The following is a 22,445-nucleotide window of genomic DNA, read 5'->3' as shown; positions in this document are numbered from 1 at the left end:
AGAAAGAGGTGAGAGAGGTAGGAGAGAGAGGGACTGTGTATTGCACGAAAATGGGGCAATAAGGACCTGCCATTGTTGAAAGGATTTTACTTCTTGGTTTAGAAAAGGAAAGAAGTGAAAGAAAGAGAAGAGAGAAGAGAGCATATGAGAGAGGCGGCTGATAAGAAAAGAGAAAGAGATTAGGGTAAAAGAAAAGTTATGGGCTGGACCGGGTCGGGTAGAACGGGTATTGGGCTGATTTAATTGTTGGGCTGGTCTGAAAATGTAGGGGTTGAATTGATGAATAATGTGTTTGTATTGGGCCTGTTTTTATTGGTCCGAAAATTGTGGCCTTTTCTCCTTCAGTCTTAATTCTTTAAAAAGCTTCTAATTTAAGAACTCCGTATAATATATATATTATGATAAATTATGATTAATAATGATATTAATAGTAGTAGAAATAGTAGTGAAAATAAAATACTTAACTCGTCAATAAATTTAGAAAGTTCTCAAGAAATAAATTAGAATAAAGGAGGGACAAAATTGGGTGTCATACAGTTCTTAGTAGTTATCTCTAATTGTACAATATTATTTCAATTCTTTTATTTATGGGCAAAGATATTTATGAGGGAAATGGGGAAGTTATAGACGACGGTTAGTTAAATTTTTTTAAAAGTTTAAATTTTTTAACCATGGATGAGTGTTTGTGAAAGACGTGCACGCAGGTTAGTTTTTTTTTTCTTTTTTTCCCCTTGCCTTTTTGTCTTTTTCCCTTTCTCTTTTCTTTATCTTTTTTTCTTCCTTTTCTTAAAGCAAATACAAATAGAAATAAAATTCAAAATTATAAAATTCTAATTAAGTAACTGTTTGGAAGTTCCAGACCATTATCCTGATCTGGTGGAACCAATTTTCCATGCGTTTGTCCTTTTTTATTTTCTTTTTGCAGTTATTAACTTTATTCACTTGGTAACTCCCCAACTATTTTTAAATTAAAATTCAAAATAATAACTAAAGTAACTAATTATTACCTAACTAACTAACTTTTGTCCTAAAACTATCCTCTTTTTAATAATATATAATATATAGATATAGATTCAACCGAAGATATTTCTCAATTGCATTATCTCTTTGCCATGATAATGATAACACGAATTCCATTATCTCACGCGGGATATTTATTAGAATCTGTGTATATGTCGAACAACACTAGCTCTTTCATGAAGTAGAAAAATTGAAGATTTTAATAATTATGATGAACAAATTAAAAATGAAACTATAACGATCATTATACACATATTCACTTTATTATAATGTATTTTTATTTGTTTTGCATCATATTATAATTTATGTAGTTTTATCACAAACTATATGATCATGATATTTATTCAAAAGTTATTCGGTTGTCATATGATTCATTTATTTAATTTTTAAAAATACAATAACAATTGAAATTTTATTAAAATACAGTCAAATGTGCTCAAATAAGTCACATCACAATTTGATGTGATTAATATTCTTTAATATTGTCCATCCGCAATATTATGCAAGTTCCGCTGATACCTACCTATAGGGCCAAATTTCAATAAAAAAATACAAGACTGCCACTTGCTAGGTTTATGGATTCAGTCAGTTAAGCTCCATCAAACTCCTCATTCTAATGTATTTTTTTAATTTTATTTCTCATCGCTAACTTGTCTTATTTTTCAGATTACTAATTTCATTTGTTATAGATGGTGGTTACATGCACTTATCTTTTTCACTAGCTTTACACAATTAACTTGTCTTATTTTTCAAATTACTAATTTCATTTATTAGAGACGGTTACATGTAATAATCTTTTTCACTTGGTTTACACATCTTTTTGAGCATGTTCAGCTTCCAAAAGTCTTGGAGTCCTCACTACAAAATTATAGAAAGAAAACATCGCTAGTAGGTAGTTATTTTATCATCTTACAAAGCTATCAGTTCTTCTAATCAGGTTAGCACTTATATTGCCTCATGCAACTATATTCAATCAAATGAGTAGCGAGGCAATTGAATCAGTTGTCACTCTTGCTAGGAAGAAGTCAACTTCTTCTCAATGGAGCATTGTTCTCATCATTTAAATAACATTTCTGCGCGACAAACCTTCCTCTTGCAGCGCATCAAAAAAGATCATTGGGGTCCTCCTATTTAGTGCGCAAGGGTTCTTCCCTTCCCTCAGTTCAGGAATTTCAGTGTATAGAAGTTAAACTGTAATCAGCATTTTAATAACAAAATTGTATAATTAAAATTATTTACAATTGTCAGTGCATAGAAGTTAAACCTTTTGTTGATTGATGACATTGACAGGTACTTTGTGATAGTGAATGCGGTGGCATGTGCATTTGCAGCAACATCTACGGCGTTTCAGGCTCTAATGGGTGGAAGCAGAGGAAGAAATTGGACAGGCTCTGTCTTAGTTGTTGCTCTAGACTTGACTATGGTGGCACTACTTTTTTCAGCCAACGGAGCATCGGCTGCAGTCGGACTCATTGCACTGAATGGCAACCCTCACACTCAGTGGCACAAAGTTTGTTATTGCATCCAAGGGGGAGCTGCTCTTGCTATGTCTATGCTTGGTTCATTCTTCTTTCTTTGCCTGGTGTTGCTCCTCACTTTGAATCTTCACAGAAGTACTTTAAATTATTAAGGGTCTATGTCCAAAGATAAAAAGGGTGCTGCATTTCTAAGTCCAAAAGAGCTATGATGAGTCTCGAAATAGAATTGGGAGTTTGTCCATAAAAATTAACAACGCAGCATATATATATATACACACTAGTGTCGGGAAGTCCGTGCTGAGCCCGGACCCAAGATCAAGGTAATAAAGTAATCACTAAGTTTCAATTTATGTGTCACAGTTTAAATTTCGAGAGTCAAACAGTTTAACTTTGACAGTGAATTCGGGCATAGAATCTTTAAGTCTTTAAAAATTTACATATTTAAAAACTATATAAAAATTACTATAAATTCCAATACTTGACTATTTAAAATATTTAAAAGATATTTGAAAAATAATAATTTTTCTTAATTAAAAATTTTCTTTTCCTTTCAAGAAATGCATGTGAGGAATTGATTTTTTTTTTTTTTTATATATCTAATAAATTTTCTAAATTTGTGTTATAATAATATTATAACTATGATATAGCCCCAAATACATTAGCATTGGCTAAATTTAAATAATTAAATCATGTCTTGGTGCAGCGACGTATATATCTAATAATTTTATTCCTTCTCATTTTTTTTCTTTAAGGACAGATTTTGAAATTTATTTTCTATCGATTTATTTTCTATTGTATAATTGTGTTACATCATTAAACCTTTATATATTTAAAATAATCTTTTTTAATAAAAATAAGATCAACAAAAATTTAATGGCAATTTTAAAATTACTAAGAAAATATGATCGAAGCTGCCCGCGCACCAATGAGTTCTCTAAAATTATTATTATTACCATTTTGGATTATCTTTGTGCATAGCTATTTCTATTAGATAACATCATCGCCATGCACAACTTTTCAAGTATTTTTAAAGGGCTCAGATTATATGTACCATATTGGATGTGGCAACCCAAGTAAAAAAAAAAAAAGAAATAATGTAGGGGCAAAAATAAGACATAGAAAAAATCATGATACATACCTCACCTCCAAAAAGTTCATGTATTACCAAAAAGGATTTGAAAATATCTTGATCTATTGAAAACATATTTTGGTAAATAAAGTAATAAATAACAAATATAAGGGCAAATATTTGAAGGAGCAAATCTTTTTTAGTTGACAAGCTAACTAATTAGTTACAATATAACTAAGTACTACAAAACTCTTTGGATTGTCTCTTATATATAATAGTAATATATATATATATATGTTATTTGTCAGCTATACTTGTAGGCTACATAGCTATTGCATTGCAATTTTTAAAAGCTTACTAGCTGATCTAATGAGCTACACTAATACACCTACCATTAATGGAGCTATTGCCAATTACAATCCACACATATTATCAGCAACATCGGCAATGCACTGGCTTTTCGTCAATAGGGACCGCACTCACTGACTTCAACTCCAATTATAGTACTACTATGTATTATCACTGGTCCATTTTATTAGCGTTTAAGATTCTTGCACATTTCCTTAATAAGGAGAGTTATCTTTAATCATAAGCGTACTATCAAAAAAGTTTATTTGTATCAAGTCTGCATCTATAGTCACAAAGGGAGTAATGAATATAGTGGGATGGATCCAAAGCTTAGACTTCCTGTCGTTGAATACGAATAGGCCGCGCCCTACCCTGTTAGATTAAGCCTCCTTATGAGAACTGACGCTTTTTAACTCCCTAATCCAATAAAAGCTCATTGTCTTTTTTCCTCTAAAGCCCCTCACTTCACTCATTTTTAAACTTCTAATCAGATGTCGCTCGACTAAAAGAAGATCATATTTCAGTTCAAAGCGAGAAACAGGTCAGACAGAGACATAATGCAATTGGAAAAGCCAACTCTAAAAAGCAATTTTACTTTAAAGAGGGAAAAAGAAAAGCTAAGGAAAGAAAATAACCAAAAAGTACCAACAGGGGATATTAAGAAGTCAAAAGTTAGTGGGGGAGCAAGAAAAATTCAAGCCCATTAGGATTTGTACCCTGAAATGATAAGCTCCATATGGCAAACAAGAACGGAAAGGCGACAGTGTTTTTGAGTCACAAAACACATGATATGTTCCACACAACATGTCTGCTGACTTGGAAAGCCACATGGGCATTTTAACTGACTAGACATGCCTACTTGGCTTTCAGACAGGATTTAATGAACTAGTCCGATATAAATTGGCATAAGTTTAGCGATTTTATAGTGACAAACATGACCTTTGTAGAAAGATAATAAGTTCGATAACCTTTTGAGAAATTTACTCCGAAGGAAGAGGAGAGGAAGAGGTTGATGTCGATGTAAAGAAGCACGGAGACAAGTAGACCTCTTTATAAATAAATGAATACAACTGGAAGAGAAAAAATGAAGCTTAACAAAATAATTAACAATATACAAACCAGCTGTTAACATAGAATGCAAAAGTCGACTAATTTGATTAGACATTATAATGAGGTACGAGCTGAACAGCAAAAGCCTACATACCACAGCAAGCTAGATGAAACATCTATACTAAATCTCACTTTCTTCCCTTCTCTATCAGGAAAGCTACATGTTTTATCAACTTTAGCTTTACAAATGATTATAAACACATGCTGAAAGAAAAGACTCCCTATTGCCTCTATAGAACCGGCGATCGAGCTGACAAAAGATTTGCAGTCCACATGACAGAATTAACAAAACCTTCATTCAGTATACCGATGATCCAGCAAAATGTCCTAGATTGTTTGCTTTTGCAACCTTATTTGGAAATGATAACCTTACACTACTGATGCAATGAGGAATCCTTGTAATCCATCTTGGCAAAACGCCCCTTGATTCGCGTCCTACTTTCTGCGCGAGCCTTCCTTGACTCGTACCTAATATGCTTCTCATATCTGATGAAAACATCTCAGTCAAGAAACATGATAGTATATGATAAAGACAATACCAATCAAGACAACGAAGCATCTCTACTGCTTTTGAACCTACAAGCGTATGAAAAAGCTGAGTGTATATACCTCCTTGTTTTCTTCTTCTCTTTGTACCGTGACACGGCAGTCTCTCTTTCTTGGCTGTTTAACTCTCGATGAGCAACTTTAGGTACCATTTGAAATGTTTCAGCAGTAGGAGGATTATGAGATTGTTCTTCCTTTGCTCCACCGGAAGTATCACCAACATCTGAATCTCTGTCGGGAAGTAAACACTTTGTCTCAATGAAGCAATCTGCTAAGGAAGAAGAAAAGCCTTGATCTGCGAATTCGCCAGTATCACCACACCAATGAAAGCCACTTCCCTGCAGGCAAGGACCATGATCAACACTGCAACTACTACAATTCCTTTAAATTTGAGATAATTTTCCATGTGAAAGTTGAATGCAGCTAACTGCGGTTCACAAAGCTATCAATTGATGATAATATTAACTGTTTGTAGGACGGATCCAACTATAGAAGATGCTATAGTAACAGTTAGATAATTAGAAATGGATTACTTGAGTGTCCCCCATTCCTATATGCAAAAAGATGTATACAGGTAAACTAAGCATAACACTTTCTGGAAATTATGTGGAAAACTAAATAAAAGTTTGCAAGTGGAAATTTAACTAGTCCATTGGGTGGCTCAAGAGATATTACTTATAATGTTGAGATACAAGTACTATAATTAAGTCATTAAAAGTGTGTCCTCTCCAACAACTTGAGCTTTTCGACATATGGTCACACAATTCAACACTCAACAATTATACAATGGACCGTGCTTTCTTTCCCAAGAAAAAAGATAGGGAAACATACAAGATGTAAAAATTGGTCATGCAGACAATGGACAATCAAATGGTAGAAAAAGTTGCCACATAATGGCTAGTCACTGAGCCATAACACAAGAAATGCACTTATCGAGTAAACGATTGAGCATATGAGAAATACAGGAAAAGGAGGGACACAAGTAGCAGTTCTTTTCAAGACTTCTGCCAACAAGTAAATATTTCTCATTTCCTTCAGAGCAATATTAAGATAACATTAAACAAATAAGTTCTGATTTCCTTTTTGGTAAATCATAAATGTGTTAGCCAAGTTGCCATACACCTTTTGGTATCAAAAATAAACTTTTCTAATTTTTTGAACTGTGCCAAGTAAGAGGACCAACAGACAATGAAATGACCTAAACTATAGAAAGGAAAAGAAATTATGCAGGGAAAGAAGGTTTACCTCAGACGAAGGAACTACATGTTGCTCTGAGTTCTGCATAAAACCTGAACCTTTTAATCCCGATTGACGCATTTGGGCAGGTTCCATAGATTGAAATCCTATAATTGGTACAGTTTCATCTTGCTCATCAGTGGAATTTGGTTCCAACTTTGATAGTTCACGAAGCTGAGAAAGTATTTCTTCCTTGTGTTTCCCACATGCAGCATTTCGGTTCTGATTTCAAATATAAATTAGAGAAAAATCCTTAGCATGTAAGAATCCAATGTTTATTTTGTTAGAGAAACCACTAGAAGCATATGGTGAAAAAGGAGCAAGAGAAAATATATCTCTACCTATCGAAGACATAATTAAGTAGATTAAAATGTGTTCTCCCTAACAGTCTGAGGTTTCAATGACTTTGGTCATACAATTTGACATGATATTAGAATTAAGTTCCTAGTCTTACCACCTTCCAGTATCATAATAGTAAAATTCACGGTCTTTGTCCCATTCAGGCTCGCACAGGCATGGGAGGAGCCATCACTTTAGCTACAGGCCAGAAGAACCAATAGTTTTTGCTCAAACTTTGTATTTCATGTTAAACAATCATTTGACATGTATAAATAATCTATCCAAAATCCATTAAATAAAAATGATTGCGATTCAGGACACATATAGAAACATATGGTGCAAACAGAGCAAGGGAAAGGAGATATCTACATGCTAATGGCATAATTTAGTTAAAGTGTGATCCCTCTTAACAATTTAAAGTTTGAAATGAGCCTGGTAAGAGGCGAAATCAGGTTTTGAAGCTTATAGGTTCTGAATTCTAAGCTCCTTAAGTTACTAGGTTAATAAGTAAATATCCAATGAATTTATAAGACAAATAGAGAGTTGAATCAAAGTTACTGGGTCGGTCAAACCTGTAGCCGGCACACTCCCTTCGCTCCTGTTTGGCCACAAAATTTAACATGGTATTAATAAAACTTAAATCGAGTCTCACCGCCATCCATTATCATTTCTGGCTTGCACAGGGATATGTGGAAGACATGATTAAGTAAATTAAGGTGTCAAATTGGGCATTGGAACTAACTCACACCCCTAAAGCTAGCTCAAAGAGCGGAGGATTGCCCAAGCCTTATAAGGAGCTTAGAGTTCTCGTCCGTCACCGATGTGTTATATTCTTTGTTTTCAAGAAATTGAGCAAACCAATTGAATTTGGACAACAATCACATACCATAAGGAACTATAAAACTTAACAAAGAGTGGATAAAAAGTAAGAACCTTTGGCAAAGGGGGAACACCAATAGCTTGAAAATTGGGTGGTACAGAATCATTATTAGCAATCAAATCATCAAGACTAACAACAGAAGGAGTATCCCAAACAAGCCAATCAGAGAAACCATATCCACCAACACCTCCATCACAAGAGTAGTCACCACACAAAAGTTCTTTCTTTCCCAAATCTTCAAAACCAAGAATTGACAACAACTCAGTTACAGAAGGACATCCAGTAAAACCTTCAAGTGGTCTCCTTTCATGTAACTGTTGTTTATGTGATTCCCAATCACAGTTCTGACAAAAAACAGAACTGTCTGTACTGCAATATATAGAAGCTGGTGAAGTATCACAAAGGTCACATAGTAACCAACGTGTATGTTTAGTGAAAAGCTGATTAGTAGAATGAACTTCACGGTCACAGCTAAAACAAAGCTTAGCTGAATCTGCTCTACAGTAAACAAGTGCAATATTATCATTACAAAAATCACAGAGACGTTGGTTTTTTGGTTGTTGATCTTCTTGATCCTCTTTGAGTTCAGTCATGTTTATTTTGTACTTTGACTTTTTTTTGTTAGATGATTATTTAACAGTAAAAAAGATAGGTGGAAGGAGTTTCTTGGAAGATTGGAAAGGTTGTGACTTATGAGTTATGTTGCAGGGCTCTTTTTGGTCACCATTGGTTGTGAAAAGCTTGTTAGGCACAAGAATCTTATCTCTTTTCACAAGGGTGTTGGGGCCACAAGAAGAGTGGAGAATCTGGAGATATCTTCTATAGTTTCATAGCCGTATTAATATCTCTTTTTTTTAACTTTCATTTCATTGTTTATATCTCCGGATACGTGGGATTGACCATGGGATGTTAAAAAAAAAAAAAAAAAAATGGTCTTAATTTTGTACGGCATATTTCGGATGTCGAAATTTAGATGAGTTTTTTTTTTTTTTTTAATTATGATTTCTTATATATTCTTTAATTATTTTATTGTCAATTGTGCCTACAGTACTTTTTACGCATTTTTTATATATGTAAATTTTATCTCAAAAAACTTAAAATTTCATGTCCGACGACACAGTGAGAAATCAAAAGGTTTGACTCTCAAAAACGAACTATGCAATAATAAATTGGGACAAAGGGAGTACTCATTTTCTTTTATTTTAGGTATCTTAATTTGATTAGGCATAAGATTTAAAAGTATACAAAAATACTTTTGAATCTTGTGATCCTAAATTAAAAATACTTGTAACATATCAAAAGCACTTTTTGAATGTTATGATTTGAACTTGCCATGTGATCAAAGACGAATCCAGAATGTGAATATTATGAGTTCTTATAGCTGTCTTAGTTTAATATACAATAATAATTCACATGAGTTCACTATTTATAAATATTTAATAAACTTTTTAATTCATATATAGAATTAGGAACAAGCTATTGAATATATACGTGAATTCATAACTTTTAAGTAATTAGGCTCGCTCCTACATGTCAATCTTATAAAGAAGTATCATTAGTGGTAAAATGAAAATATAAGAATTAGAAATTTACTATTTATAAAAATGTGACTTTTTTTCCCCAAAGAGAGTAAACGAAAAAATTAAGATACATGAGTTGAAGCAAAGGAAGAGAAATTGACATAGGGGTGATCAAATCAAATCAACATATATATGACCTTGCGCATTAGTATTCTTTATTTTCTATTCTTTCTTTGTTCTGTCAATTTTTATACAAAACTTAAGTGTATCTGGTGCATGAAGTTTGTGCTAGTTATACTTTCACTCCCATTAAATTAAATTAAGATAAATATAAACTAGTTCCTCGAAAATGTGGGTACTAAAATATACCCTATCTAACTTTATTTATACTTGTTTTTCTCATATACGCTCATTCGTACGGTGTTTCAATATCGGGAGCATTAAATTATTTAGCCGATGCTGCATGATTCGTGTTACACCTCCATAGGGACAGAAGTGGTAAAAGCAAAGGCAGTTGAATTGTCTTGTCTAAAAAACAGAAGTGGTAAAAGCAAAGGCAGTTGAATTGTCTTGTCTAAAAATTGTACTCCGCAAATAAGATAAAATAAATTTTTGATTTTATATGAAGTCTCAAATCCCCTTGACATAAGAAACAATTCTACTGTAATAACAAAGTGGGATTCAAAAGTTATTTTAAGTCACAAGTTTAAGTTTCAACTATGCTAGTTTTATACTACTCCCTCCGTCTTAAAAAAATTATCTTAATTTGATTTGGATAAAATTTAAAAAATAAAGGAAAACTTTAGGAATATGTGGTTCAAAATAAGTTTTAGCTATTTTTATGGCTGTAAATCATCTAATAAAGTTAAATTATTTCTAAATATAAAAATGCGTCAATCTTTTGGGACAAACTACAAGGAAAACAAGGCAATTTTTTTGGAAACGGAGGGAGTAATATTTTTTAATCCTTACATAATATAGATTTCTGATTTTGACATTGATCCTCCACTAAATACAAAGTTGCTAAAAGACAAGGAAAGAAAAACATGATAAATGGTCCAACTATTAATTCTTTATACGTCGGTGGAGTTACGTTTCATTATCGACCAGCCGAAGAGGGCGAAGAATAAAGCGAGTATTCATACTAGTAAGTGATCTCTCTCTTTCTCGTGATCACATGATATCTTGGATTGGGTTCCTCTCCATTTTCCTCAAGTTTTATTTTAGATTAGAGACACATAATATGGTTTAAAATTAATGGCTAAGATTTAATTGACTAAAATAAGGCCCTAACCATGATTACATAATTAATAACTTATCCATAAATATATTAGAAGATTTTTCTCTCTCTAACTAATTCACATAACATAGACCCCATTACTCAATTGGTAATTGTATATTTCTAAAAGAGTTGTCTATATTAGAAAATATCACCATTAAAGAGTTATCATGATTGAAAAAAAGATGAAATATTAAAATAGGAAGAGAGAGAAAGTATTTTACGATATTTATGGATAAGTTATTAATTATATAAACTATGGTTAGGGCCTTGTTTGAGTCAATTAAATCTTAGTCATTAATTCTAACCCATGCCATGTGTCTCTAATCTAAGGTAGAACTTGGGGAAAATAGAGAGGAGCCCAATCCGATATTCTTCTACCCTAATTAGGACTTTTTTTTTTTTTTAACTTATGTTTTTATTACATAGGGGGGAGGGAAAGGAAAAATAGGGAAGGGGATTGGTGAGAGTTCAGGTAGCCAACCAATTGAGCTACTAGATCCCTGCCACCCTAATTAGGACGTGCTTTATATATTGGACGTTTTTTTTTTGTTATATATAGTAATAGAGAATTAAGTCACACATTGATAGTGTAAATATAATTTTTATTTTACCAGTATAGTTTAATCTGTGATCATAATAGATTAGTTATCCTTATTAGGTTATCATTAATATTTATCATCATGAAAACTTACACGTAATTATCTTAGAGTTAAGTTATATATTATTAATGTAAATTTATCACAATATATATCAGGTTATCTTTAAATGTTGTGATAGGTAACATGTCTTAATTTTAACATTGCAAATTTCACATTTTAAGGAGATTTAAACGTAAATATTTTTTTGTGACTGATAATGTAATAAATTTGACATTTATACTTGACGGTGTATATAATTTAAACTCATTATCTTATAAGAGTTTAAATTTTAAGCTTATAATTGTAAACAATTCTTACACTAACAGGATATTTAAAAGATATATGTAGATAAATCTCCTTAAAATATGTTTTATGCCCCGATGATATAGATAATATTTATAATGACGGTGTATAATACTTATATTAAAAAATTATCTTAATTATATGATATAATGGTCAAAAATGTAACTTGTATCACGCTTTTTTGAGTTTGCTGCAACATAGTATCGAGGGTGTGAGAGTTTCATATCTAAAGCTATTTAATTAGTTTCAAAACACACCTCAACTATGATTATTCATTTCTCTCTAAACTATCACCAACTAGTTTGTAAAACACACCTAAACTATCAGTTTAATGAGGTGTGTTTTGCAAATTAGATAGTGATAATTTAGGTAAGAAAAGTGAACAATTGATAGTTGAGGTGTGTTTTGCAAACTCATTAGTGATAGTTTAGGTATGAAACTCTCACAATTAATAGTTTAAAAAACTCAAAAAAATAATATTTGAGGTGTGTTTTTAATCCCTATATATTCTTTTACACTATCAATACATAAAAATAAAATCTATGAATAGCAAGTTCGAGCAGGTTCGGCAAGTCAAGGTGCTTGGTCCCATTGTCAAATTAAATATCTTTTCAAGAAATGTGTATCATTACTTAGGAAAGTGAAATATCACCACCTCACCTCTTTTCCATTGATGTAGCATTTGTGCAGTGACTATGACTTCACTTTTGTACTACTTGTAGAACACTCTACACATACACATAACCTTGGTGTATGACTAAGACTTCACTTTTGGTACTTGGGGAACACTCTTCATAAAAACATAGCATCATCCCCTGCGTCACTCTTGACAAGTCTTCATCATTTTTTTCTTTCCAGGCTGAAAATTTGGATCATTTCTCGAGTTGTACGTATTATCTTTGCGTAGAGGCTATGCTAAATTAATTTTTTGTATCGTTCTAATTTTATCGGATATCTCCCGAGAGACACACAAGTCTTCATGATGTTTCTAAGTTGCCAGCAATTCGAGGGCAGGACTTGTTCTATGTTTTTCCTGCTTGTGGCTTGCACAACCTCATAACAAGGCAGAGGCATAATTGCAGACAAAATAATAAAATGTCACACCTAGAATCAGCTATGATGTAAAAATTATTAAGTTAGTGGGCCTGACTGAAAGGGGCGGCAGCCCCTGCGATGGACGAAGCAGGAGGCCGCAGGCCTTGGCGATATAAACCTTGAGGACACCCCAAGAAATTCTTGGATTAAGGATTTTTGGCAGCTGATATAAATCTAGTTTTTCCGTTGTATGTATTTTGTAATCATCTTTCACTGAGAATAAATAGTTGATGAATGACCGTGAGTTTTCTCCCCTTGAGGATTTCTTAATTATAAATAATGTAATACGTAAATGTTATGAGCTAGTTGTGCTGACTTTCATAACCCCGCCAACTTTTTTTAATTTGAGATTTAAAAAATGAAAATAAAAAAAAAAAAAAAAAAAGGTACTAGCTAGTGTCCATAGTAGTAATATAAGTTCTAAAAAAATGCATAAAAATAAATAAAAGTGCACGATTCTTTAGATTTTGATATTTTAGCTAGTTAAAAATCGAATCAAACCGCGAATTGAATACTCCTAAGTAGAATTTTATTTGTCATCGGTTCTAAGATGACAAATAGCAAAGTGAGAAGGGGCTAACTCGAAAATCATAAGAAGTAGGTTGTTCATAAGTTGTATTTCAAACAAGTGTTCATTAGTACTGGTCCATTATTTCAACTATAAATTTTAGACACGGAGTTTGAAGTTTTAAAAACAAAATTCTACGAATTTGTCAAATTTATTCACAAAACTTTAGCTATATTTTCTTATCCAACTATAACTTAGTTTTCAGATGCTTTTTTCCAACTTCACTTCAATGAGCACTTTTTTACAAAAATATTAACCAATTTTGCAATTTAAATTTCCATTATTGAAGAAGGTTTAATGTCTAAAAACCTTCTAGACAAACTCTCTTCAATGATGATCTTACAATATAAATTTCTCTTACAACTGATCAATTAATATCTATTACTACCAGCAGGTGTATGTACATCTATACAGTTGAAAATCTTAAAAAGCATTTAATTTCAATACATTAATAGTGTGAATTTTTCTTACACCATTAGATTACCAAAGAAATAATTATATGTCAGTTTTTATAATAAGTGAAACTATTGGCCTAGAAATTAAAATGAAACATATAACTTGGTACAACAAATGAAAATACGGTGATGGTGTAAATAAATTTTCAGTGATAATATATGTGTAAGTGTTATTCTTTTAAGTATATACATTAATTTAATATCAACTTATACTCATTATATTTGACATTTTTCATCGATTTAAAATTTTAAGGTAAATTACACTTTATGTAGTAGTACCACTACATCAACCCCATCATCATACAATACCATTGCCTTGAATATGAATCACCATCGAAAATCCACTAAAATCACCAAATTGGAATAAAACCTTGAAACCCCATTATAGAGTTTGAAGCTCTCATTATCTAAAGATTGGATCCAAAAAGTGATGTAATTCGAAATAGGTGTTCAAAAATTTAGTTGATAACACTTGTATGAAGCTTATACGAAATCTGAGGACATGTGAGGTTAATAATTTGAAGAGTTGCTTGTCGAAATTTTGAGTTGGCGTGGCGCATCGAATGAGACGAGTTGAAGTGCGGTCTATGTATATCAATGTATATCGTGTATCCCCTATATATCATATACATATGTGATACCTATGAAAATATGTGTGTCAGTGTGTGATATACAATGATAAATGCAGGTGATCTACATTGTCGCAGTGATGCCTTCTAGGTCGATTTTAGATGTGAATTTTGACTCCAAAGCTGTCCAAGTTCTGAATATAGCTTGTCCAAGTATTTCTAACAAATTCCAACTACACCTGCTAAACATTAGTAAATACAAAATAGATGTTAGGTTAGTGTGCTTGAAAATAAGATTGTTAAGCTAATCAATATATATTTTCTAGTTGTTGCATATTTCTAAAACTTCCCCAAATTATAAATATCACGTCAACATGGCCTAGAGAACACAAAAGTTAAGTTTTGGTAACTGGTAAGTGATGACATCAAAGAATTTTGTCAATAAGCAAAAAAGCCGCCATTGCTTTTGGCATTTCAGGTTGTACTTATTCATTTCAATCAGTTAACAATTGTTACAATTGTGTCGTCCTGAAGAATGAATATTGAAAATACAATAAGAACTCTAGTGAAATTAATGATATAAAGCCACACCAAACACATAAATGGAGAGCTAATACATCAAACAAATATGATATTGTCATGAATGAGCAAATACACTCCAAAAAGTTAAATTTTACGACATATCAACTCAGCAGAAAAGCATGGAGACATGTTTTTCCAAGTAATTGGCCCGGACTGACCCGGTCATGTTTGATGTCAAGAATTTAACCGTGAAGAATGTCAAAAATGAAAATTCATACCTTAGTTAAATTGCGCATTTCAAGTGTTTGTTGTAATTCCATAGATAATTAAGGCATAATACACAAATAGGCCCTCAAACTTAGCTCAAGAAAAGTATCTTGCCTAACTTTCGGTGTCACAAGTAGGCACCTCAACTTGTCTCCGGATTTGTCAATTGAACACTTCAACTTGCAAAATGATCATCTAGACACTTCCAAAATTTATGTCTTGGCGTCATTTGTATTTACGTGTTCAACTTTATCAAGTTGAGATCTCTTGTCTGTGGCTTTAAAATTGGAGATGACTTACTGAGGTCAAATTTGAGGCTTTTGCATGTATCATGCCGATAATTAATTAGCCCTTTAGTCATACTTCTTAGAAGTAATTGAAAAATCAAGCTTTTGTTTGGAGATTATTTTAAGAATTTTCCAAATTCACACCCTTGAATACTTTTACTCACACCAAGTACTCCTCGTGGGACAAACTACCTTTGTTAGGTTTATCATTGCAATCTTCCGTACTACTTTCAAATCGAGAGTAGGATTGGATGTGATCAACTAGCGCAAGAAGAAAAAATCCCCTTGTATTCTTTAGCTCCGCTTATGGAAAAAGCAGTTCACTTTGACTTGCCAATGGAATACTGGAAAAAGTAGAGCATTTTATTTTCCTTTTTCCAACTTTAAGCAAATGGAGCAATGCCACAGGAATGTCGTCCCCCCCCCCCCCCCCCCCCCCCACACACACACATTGAGATGCACAATATTTTTGACTCCTTTCTAATACAGTATGAAGTATCTATACTGCATGGTAGTGCAGAGATTTCGGAATAAGTTCGCAAAATTAGTTGATTAATTTAGTGGACTAATTAACTTCTTTGTTTTTTTTTTTTTTTTTTTTTTCCCAGATCACAGCTAGGTTGTATAAATCTTGGAAGAGATAATACGAGAAGGGGACTAGACCTTACCTCGCCAAAAACCGTGTAGCTATAAATATACTAACACAAGCTCATTACAAAAGAGTATGTTAGTTAGCTCAAAAAAATTGGCCCCGTCATATCTGATATTATACTTGGCATTTGCCATTTGTCAAGATTGTTGACTTCCCTGGCCTCTTTAGGTATATATATATATATATATATATAAGTATTATTAAATCATAATAGTATTTAATTAATAAGAAGAAATTAAGTGATTAGTTGTGACTTTTCTAAATAGGTGTATCCTTTTAAAACAATGTTTCTAACCGATAGTGACTTTTAATAAAAGTCTCATCCTATATAAACTAATTATCCAGCATCCTTCTTACGTATTCTTCTCAATCTTCTGTCTCTTATCAATGGTGAAAAACCTATTACCATTCTACTCTCTTTAAACATATATTCCATTTATTCACTTTTTATTGGGTTGAGTTGATACATGAATTAGAAAGTAGAGGGATGAATTAGTAAATTTCAAAAGTTAGTTGGCTGTTAGGAGTTAGTTAGTGAAATGCCATGTCAACAACCAAGCCAACAGGTGGTTAGAGTTAGTTACACAAGTTAGTTCAACTGATTAGTTAGTTGAATATCAACTACATGTCATTGATATAAGCATTGTATTGTACATCATTCATTCTCATCAATATGAATATACATTTTACAATTTCCTACTAATTCTTCTATCTCCATTTCTTATCTAAATCATCCACCATAGCTGATAACTCGAGAAATCTCTGAATATCTCCTGTTCAGCTAACTAAAACCTCGGATCCTTTATTGAATCCCTGCATTTTAGGTAACATTGGTATCAGAGCTTGTTGATTCTCAGCAAGAATGGTGAAAGGAATAAGATCAAATGGAGATCCCACCACTGAATCGAACACTGATGGTGTGGATATGCGCGAAGTAATGTAGAAATTAATCACAGAAATTGGAATCCTTAATGGTGAAGTCGCAACACTCAAAAAATTGGATCAAACAGTTATGGAGTTGAAGGAACAATTGCTCAATAGAAGTGAAGATAATTCAATGGAACCTGGAGTGGAAACTTCGAGGGGAAGAGGAGAAAGAGTGTCAAGTGAAAGACAAGCAAATGACGAAAAAGTTAGAGACAGAAACGCCATGAATTACCAGATCAATCAAGGGATTTCTCGCTATTCAAAATTGGATTTCCCAAAGTTTTCTAGTAAGGATTTGAAGTCATGGTTATTCAAGGTCGAGTAGTTCTTCGAATTTAATGGTGTTCCCAGGGACAAGAAGGTAGGATTGGCTGCAATACACTTGGAAGGAGAAGCAATTCAGTGGCACCTATCATTCACGAGGTATAGACAATATATTTATCCTCCTATTTAGAATGAGTATGTAATGACTTTAGTAGAAAGGTTTGGGGCTGATTATGATGACTCTATAGAGGAGATTAAAAAGATCAAACAAACTGGTTCTGTGAAGGATTATCAAGCTAGTTTTGAGGGCAAATTGACTAGCGTAAATTTGTCTCAAGAAAATGCAATTCACTGTTTCATTGGAGGACTTAATGATGAACTGAATATGGCTGTGAAGTTGACAAGTCTTAGTAAATTATCTCAGTTGTATATGACTGCTAGGATGCAAGAAGCATTCTTAGCTGCTGAAGCTAAGTACATAAAACAATCTTCTTTTGCTACTGGGCAGAACCCTTCATTTAGAAGGAATAATGAACAAAGTTTCCAAATGAAATCCTTACTACTTACACCAAACTCTGAAGTTCCTGCATTTCAGAAGGGGGTAACGAGAAGGAGATTGACTGTTGAAGAGATGAATGAGAAAAGGGCATAAGGATTGTGCTATTTCTGTCCTGAGAAATATACTTCTGGTCACAAGTGTAAGAACTTGAGGCAACTGTACATTCTAGAAGTTGAGGAACAGGAAGAACTGTTGGAACAAGAAGGAGAAATAGCAGTATGGGAAGAACAAAAGGTTGATCCAAATCAAAAGCAACCAGAATAGATGATCCAAATCAAAAGCAACCAGAACAGATGGAAATATTTGTACATACATTAAATGGTTCATTGGGGTCAGAACTTTGAGAGTAACTAGTTACCATGTCAAGAAACCATTACACATATTGGTTGACACTGAGAGTTCACATAATTTTATTAATCCAGAACTTGTAAGAATTTAGGGTGTCTAACCAGTACAGTACCATCCCACAAATAGTAGCTACAATAAATAGTAACGATATGAAGGTGGATAAGATATGTAGAATCTCTTGGCTTTTACAAAAGGCTGAATTCACAGCTGATTTCTTACTTCTACCTTTGGGATCATGTGGAGTAGTTACGGTGCAATATTCACGATAGTTGTGGGATATTAAAATGAACTTCAGAGATCTTACTATGGAGTTCGGGCAAAAAGGAAAGAAACTTCTATTGAGAAGAGCAGGAAGGCAAATCACCATATCTGGGGCTGGCAAATTGGACAAGCATCTGAGGTAAAGAATCTCAACTTGGTATGATTCAAGTGATGCCTACTAAGGTTGTTAGTACTAAGAGCACTGAGATGCATTGGTATTCTTTAGAAACAAGAGGTGATTATGAAAATAATCCTAATCTGTTGAGTCTGCTAGGGGAGTTTAAAGAGTTGTCTGAGGAACCTAAGCAACTACCACCATCTAAAGGTGCATTTGACCATAGAATTGTTTTATAACAAGGAACTGAACCTATTAGAGGCTATATAGATATCCATCAGTTAAAAAGGATATTATTGAGACACTGGTTGAACAAATGCTTGACCAAGGGATAGTACAACCTAGTTGCAACCCTTTTGCATCTCCTGTGGTACTAGTGGGAAAAAAGATGGACCATGGAGGCTATGTGTTGACTATAGAGATCTAAAAAAGTACACAGTGAAGAACAAGTTTTCAATTCCTGTGGTAGAAGATTTACTGGATGAACTAGGGGGATCTAAGATTTTTTCCAAATTAGATCAGGATATCACCAGTTGAGAATATCTGAGGAGGATATTCCAAAAACTGCATTTAGAACACATTCTTGGCATTTTAAATACCTTGTAATGCCATTTGGTTGATCAAATGCACCAGCAACCCTTCAAGGGTTGATGAACACTGTGTTTAAGGATTTTCTCAGAAGATTTGTGTTGGTTTTCTTTGATGATATTCTGATATATAGTCAGAATATTGAGGATCATGTTTTGCACTTGAGGTCTGTGTTTATAGAAATGCAGAAACACCAATTGTTTGCTAAGCAAAGTAAGTGTTTCTTTGGTGTAAAGAGAATTGAATATCTTGGGCATTTTAAAACTGAAGAAGGGATGTCAACTGATACTCAAAAAGTGGTGACTGCCAGTTCCAGTCACAATTAAACAGTTGAGAGGTTTTATTGGACTTGCAGGCTATTATAGGAGGTTTATACAAGGTTTTGGAATCATAAGCAGACCGCTTACCAATCTTTTGAAGAAGGATAGTTTCAAATGGTCTACTGAAGCGGCTGTTGCTTTTGACCAGTTGAAGGATGCACTAACTAAAACACCAGTATTGGCTTTACCAAACGCTAGCAAAATATTTGTGGTTGAGACAGATGTAAGTGGTTATGAAATAGGTGTTGTTCTTATGCAACAAGGACACCTCATTGCTTTCATTAGCAAGGGATTATCAAACAGCCATGCTGCTCTATCTGTATCTGATAGAGAATTACTAGCTATTGTTCATGCTATCACCAAATGGTCTCAGTACTAACTTGGTCAAAAATTTATAATAAGGACTGATCAGAAGGCATTTAAAAATTTTATGGAATAAAAGCTTTATACTAATTCTCAATTGACGTGGTTAATAGAACTGATGCCATTTGACTGCACTATTGAGTACAAGAAAGGGGTTGAGAATAAGGTGGTTGATGCATTATCAAGAGTTACTGGTTCTGAATTGATGGCATTGGTGATTTCTACAACTAGTTCTGAATTACTACAAGACATATATGACAGCTGGGAAACAGATCCTAAGATAAACAATAAAGTTTTCACACAGAAAAATTAGAAAGTTTTTCAGCGTTTCAATGGGAACCTGTTTCCCACCATGTGTTTTCCAAGTGAGATTATTCGGTGGGAATGAGGTGGAAAAATCATGTTTTATAACACAAATTCCCCACTAAATGTCGGTGGGAAAAACCTTTTTTTCTAGTAGTGATGGGAAGAAAAGAGAAACTAACCGCACTAGTTTATTTAGATCAATGAAATGTTATTGAATTACTCCCAATTATTATTCACAATGGAAAGGAGACAAACGAGGTTTCATTTTTTACAATCAAAATGTATCTCTTTTACACAATTGGGAAACTTCTAAAGTAAGTAATTTATAACTAACTTAAACTTCTAAAGTAATTAACTTATAACTACTTATAGTTTCACTTACAAAGTTCAATGCTTTATTTTGGTTATTTGCGACTTGGAAATTTAATTATTTGAACTTTAAGCTTCAAAGTAAATTAAACAATCTAGCAAAAATTAATAAAATTTTAAAATAAAAATAAAAAAGGCTCCTAGCTCGGCCCGGCCTACTCCAGCCCGATAAACCCTTAATGAGTGTTTTGGGTGTGTGTGTGTGTGTGGGGGGGGGGGGGGGGGGGACGGGGACTTTTGGCCCTATTTGGTGCTGGGCTTTTACCCTTCAAATGGGCTGGTCTTTAATTTTTTACTATCAAAATTGACCTTATGCCTAGAAAGGTATAAGTTATGCATCATACTATCTACAAGTTAAAGAAAAGCCATTTAAAGGGCAAAAATTAAAGACCAGCTCATTTGACAGGAAAAAATTAAAGACCAGTCCATTTGAAGGGAAAACCGTGCATTTACTTCCTTCAAATCCTCCACACCCCCCCCCCCTTCCCCAAACATGGCGATTAAGGGCAACCAAATCGGGCCCAATAGGACCAGCAAAAATTGCGTGGATTGCCCTTCATACAGACTGATCTTTAATTTTTGCCCCTCAATGCGCTGGCCTTTAATTTTTGGCCCTACTTCTTATTTAATGAAAATTTGTAGGCTAAAGTACCCTTTTCGCACCAGAGATTCTACGTTTAATCCCCAGCATAGCCGAAAATAATAATAATTTCGCAAGGCATATGTTTCTATGAACTTATACCTATTGGGCGAAGTTATATAGAACCTATGCCTTGTCCGGTAAAGGTTCATGGAAGTGAAGTTTTGCCTTAATTTGGTAACTATGCCTATAGGCATAGGTTCTATGTAGTTTCATAGCAACCTTTGTCGTGTCCGACATAGTTTCTATGTAACTACACATAGTGAATAAGCATAGTTTCATATGAACTTATGCCTTGCGAATTTTATTTTTTATTTTTACTAAGCGGGGGTTCGAACCCAGAACCTCGGGTATTTTCGGCCACCTTTTTAAGCGAAGGGAAAAAATTAATGGCCATCAATTTGAGGGGCAAAAATTAAAGACCAGCGCCTTTGAAGGAAAATCGGGCAAATTGCCCTAGGGCCAACTCTTATGGGAAAATAAAACATATATACGGCTCACACATCTAGTTTTCAGCCAAAGTAGCCCATTGTATCATTAGTGTATATATAATGTATATATATAGCCCACGTATTGCAGCCGAACTGTATCATCGTTGTATAGATAAAGTATATGATTTGTATAATTATATTTAAGTTGCTCAACTTCTTTTGTAATTTTACATATACATCCTTATTATACATTAGATATAGTATATGTTATATATGCATTCTTATACACTATATATGTAATGTATAAATAATGCATAACAAAGTATAAACATGATAAATTATTTCTCTATAAAAATGTATCATTATATTTGGAACAAATTAAAAAGAAAAGTATATCACATAAATTGAGACGGAGCGAGTAATATATATTAATGAATTATAATTGTATGAAAACACATATTGATCTGATATAAACACAAGAACGGGTGAATTCTTTTTTTTTTTCTCTTCAAGAAAGAGCTTTTTATTTATTTATTTATTTTTAAAAAAAAGGGAAAGGAGGTGAAGATTAGATACTTACGTTGAATGCCACGTAACCAACCAATGCCCTCTTAAAAAAATCAGCAAAATTGGGGCCCTACCGTTAAATTAGCAACAACAGCACAAACCACCATAAGATTTCGCCCTTCTTTCTCCAAAGTAAGCTTCTTATTTGTGGTATTTTTACTGTTTATAGTTTCTAGCTTCTTATTTGTAGTATTTTTACTGTT

The 22,445-nt window shown here is 33.2% G+C and overlaps 2 protein-coding genes and 1 non-coding gene across 3 annotated transcripts; 1 reads left to right on the top strand and 2 right to left on the bottom strand.

Annotated features, from left to right (window-relative positions):
* The first annotated feature begins 675 nt into the window (after nucleotides 1–675).
* LOC132062144 (CASP-like protein 1E1) lies at nucleotides 676–2,650 on the top strand. The gene is made up of 3 exons (XM_059454780.1): nucleotides 676–704; nucleotides 1,958–2,044; nucleotides 2,311–2,650. Exons 1-3 carry the CDS (start codon nucleotides 676–678, stop codon nucleotides 2,648–2,650), a joined length of 456 nt encoding a protein of 151 aa, XP_059310763.1.
* A 2,350-nt stretch (nucleotides 2,651–5,000) lies between these two features.
* On the bottom strand, nucleotides 5,001–8,841 carry LOC132048616 (zinc finger protein CONSTANS-LIKE 13). The gene is made up of 4 exons (XM_059439336.1): nucleotides 8,080–8,841; nucleotides 6,817–7,029; nucleotides 5,635–5,909; nucleotides 5,001–5,511 (listed from the first exon to the last, which is right to left on the bottom strand). The coding sequence occupies exons 1-4, from the start codon at nucleotides 8,617–8,619 to the stop codon at nucleotides 5,400–5,402; spliced, it is 1,140 nt and encodes a 379-aa protein (XP_059295319.1). The 5' UTR covers nucleotides 8,620–8,841; the 3' UTR covers nucleotides 5,001–5,399.
* Nucleotides 8,842–12,630: 3,789 nt separating this feature from the next.
* LOC132031505 (U6 spliceosomal RNA) lies at nucleotides 12,631–12,736 on the bottom strand. The gene has a single exon (XR_009408294.1). It is a non-coding gene; the product is annotated as a U6 spliceosomal RNA (small nuclear RNA).
* Between the last annotated feature and the right edge of the window lie 9,709 nt (nucleotides 12,737–22,445).

This window comes from Lycium ferocissimum, chromosome 1 (genome assembly GCF_029784015.1).
Source record: "Lycium ferocissimum isolate CSIRO_LF1 chromosome 1, AGI_CSIRO_Lferr_CH_V1, whole genome shotgun sequence".
Lineage (NCBI taxonomy): Eukaryota > Viridiplantae > Streptophyta > Magnoliopsida > Solanales > Solanaceae > Lycium > Lycium ferocissimum.
This window is presented reverse-complemented; position numbering and strand designations above follow the sequence as displayed.

Coding starts and splice junctions, on each gene's coding strand:
- LOC132048616 (XM_059439336.1), bottom strand. CDS start 8,619: ATGACTGAACTCAAAGAGGATCAAGAAGATCAACAACCAAAAAACCAA. Junction 7,030..8,079: donor GTGTTCCCCCTTTGCCAAAG/GTTCTTACTTTT, acceptor ATTTGAAATCAG/AACCGAAATGCTGCATGTGG. Junction 5,910..6,816: donor ATGTAGTTCCTTCGTCTGAG/GTAAACCTTCTT, acceptor CCTTGCCTGCAG/GGAAGTGGCTTTCATTGGTG.
- LOC132062144 (XM_059454780.1), top strand. CDS start 676: ATGAGTGTTTGTGAAAGACGTGCACGCAG. Junction 705..1,957: donor TGTGAAAGACGTGCACGCAG/GTTAGTTTTTTT, acceptor TCTTCTAATCAG/GTTAGCACTTATATTGCCTC. Junction 2,045..2,310: donor GTCACTCTTGCTAGGAAGAA/GTCAACTTCTTC, acceptor TGACATTGACAG/GTACTTTGTGATAGTGAATG.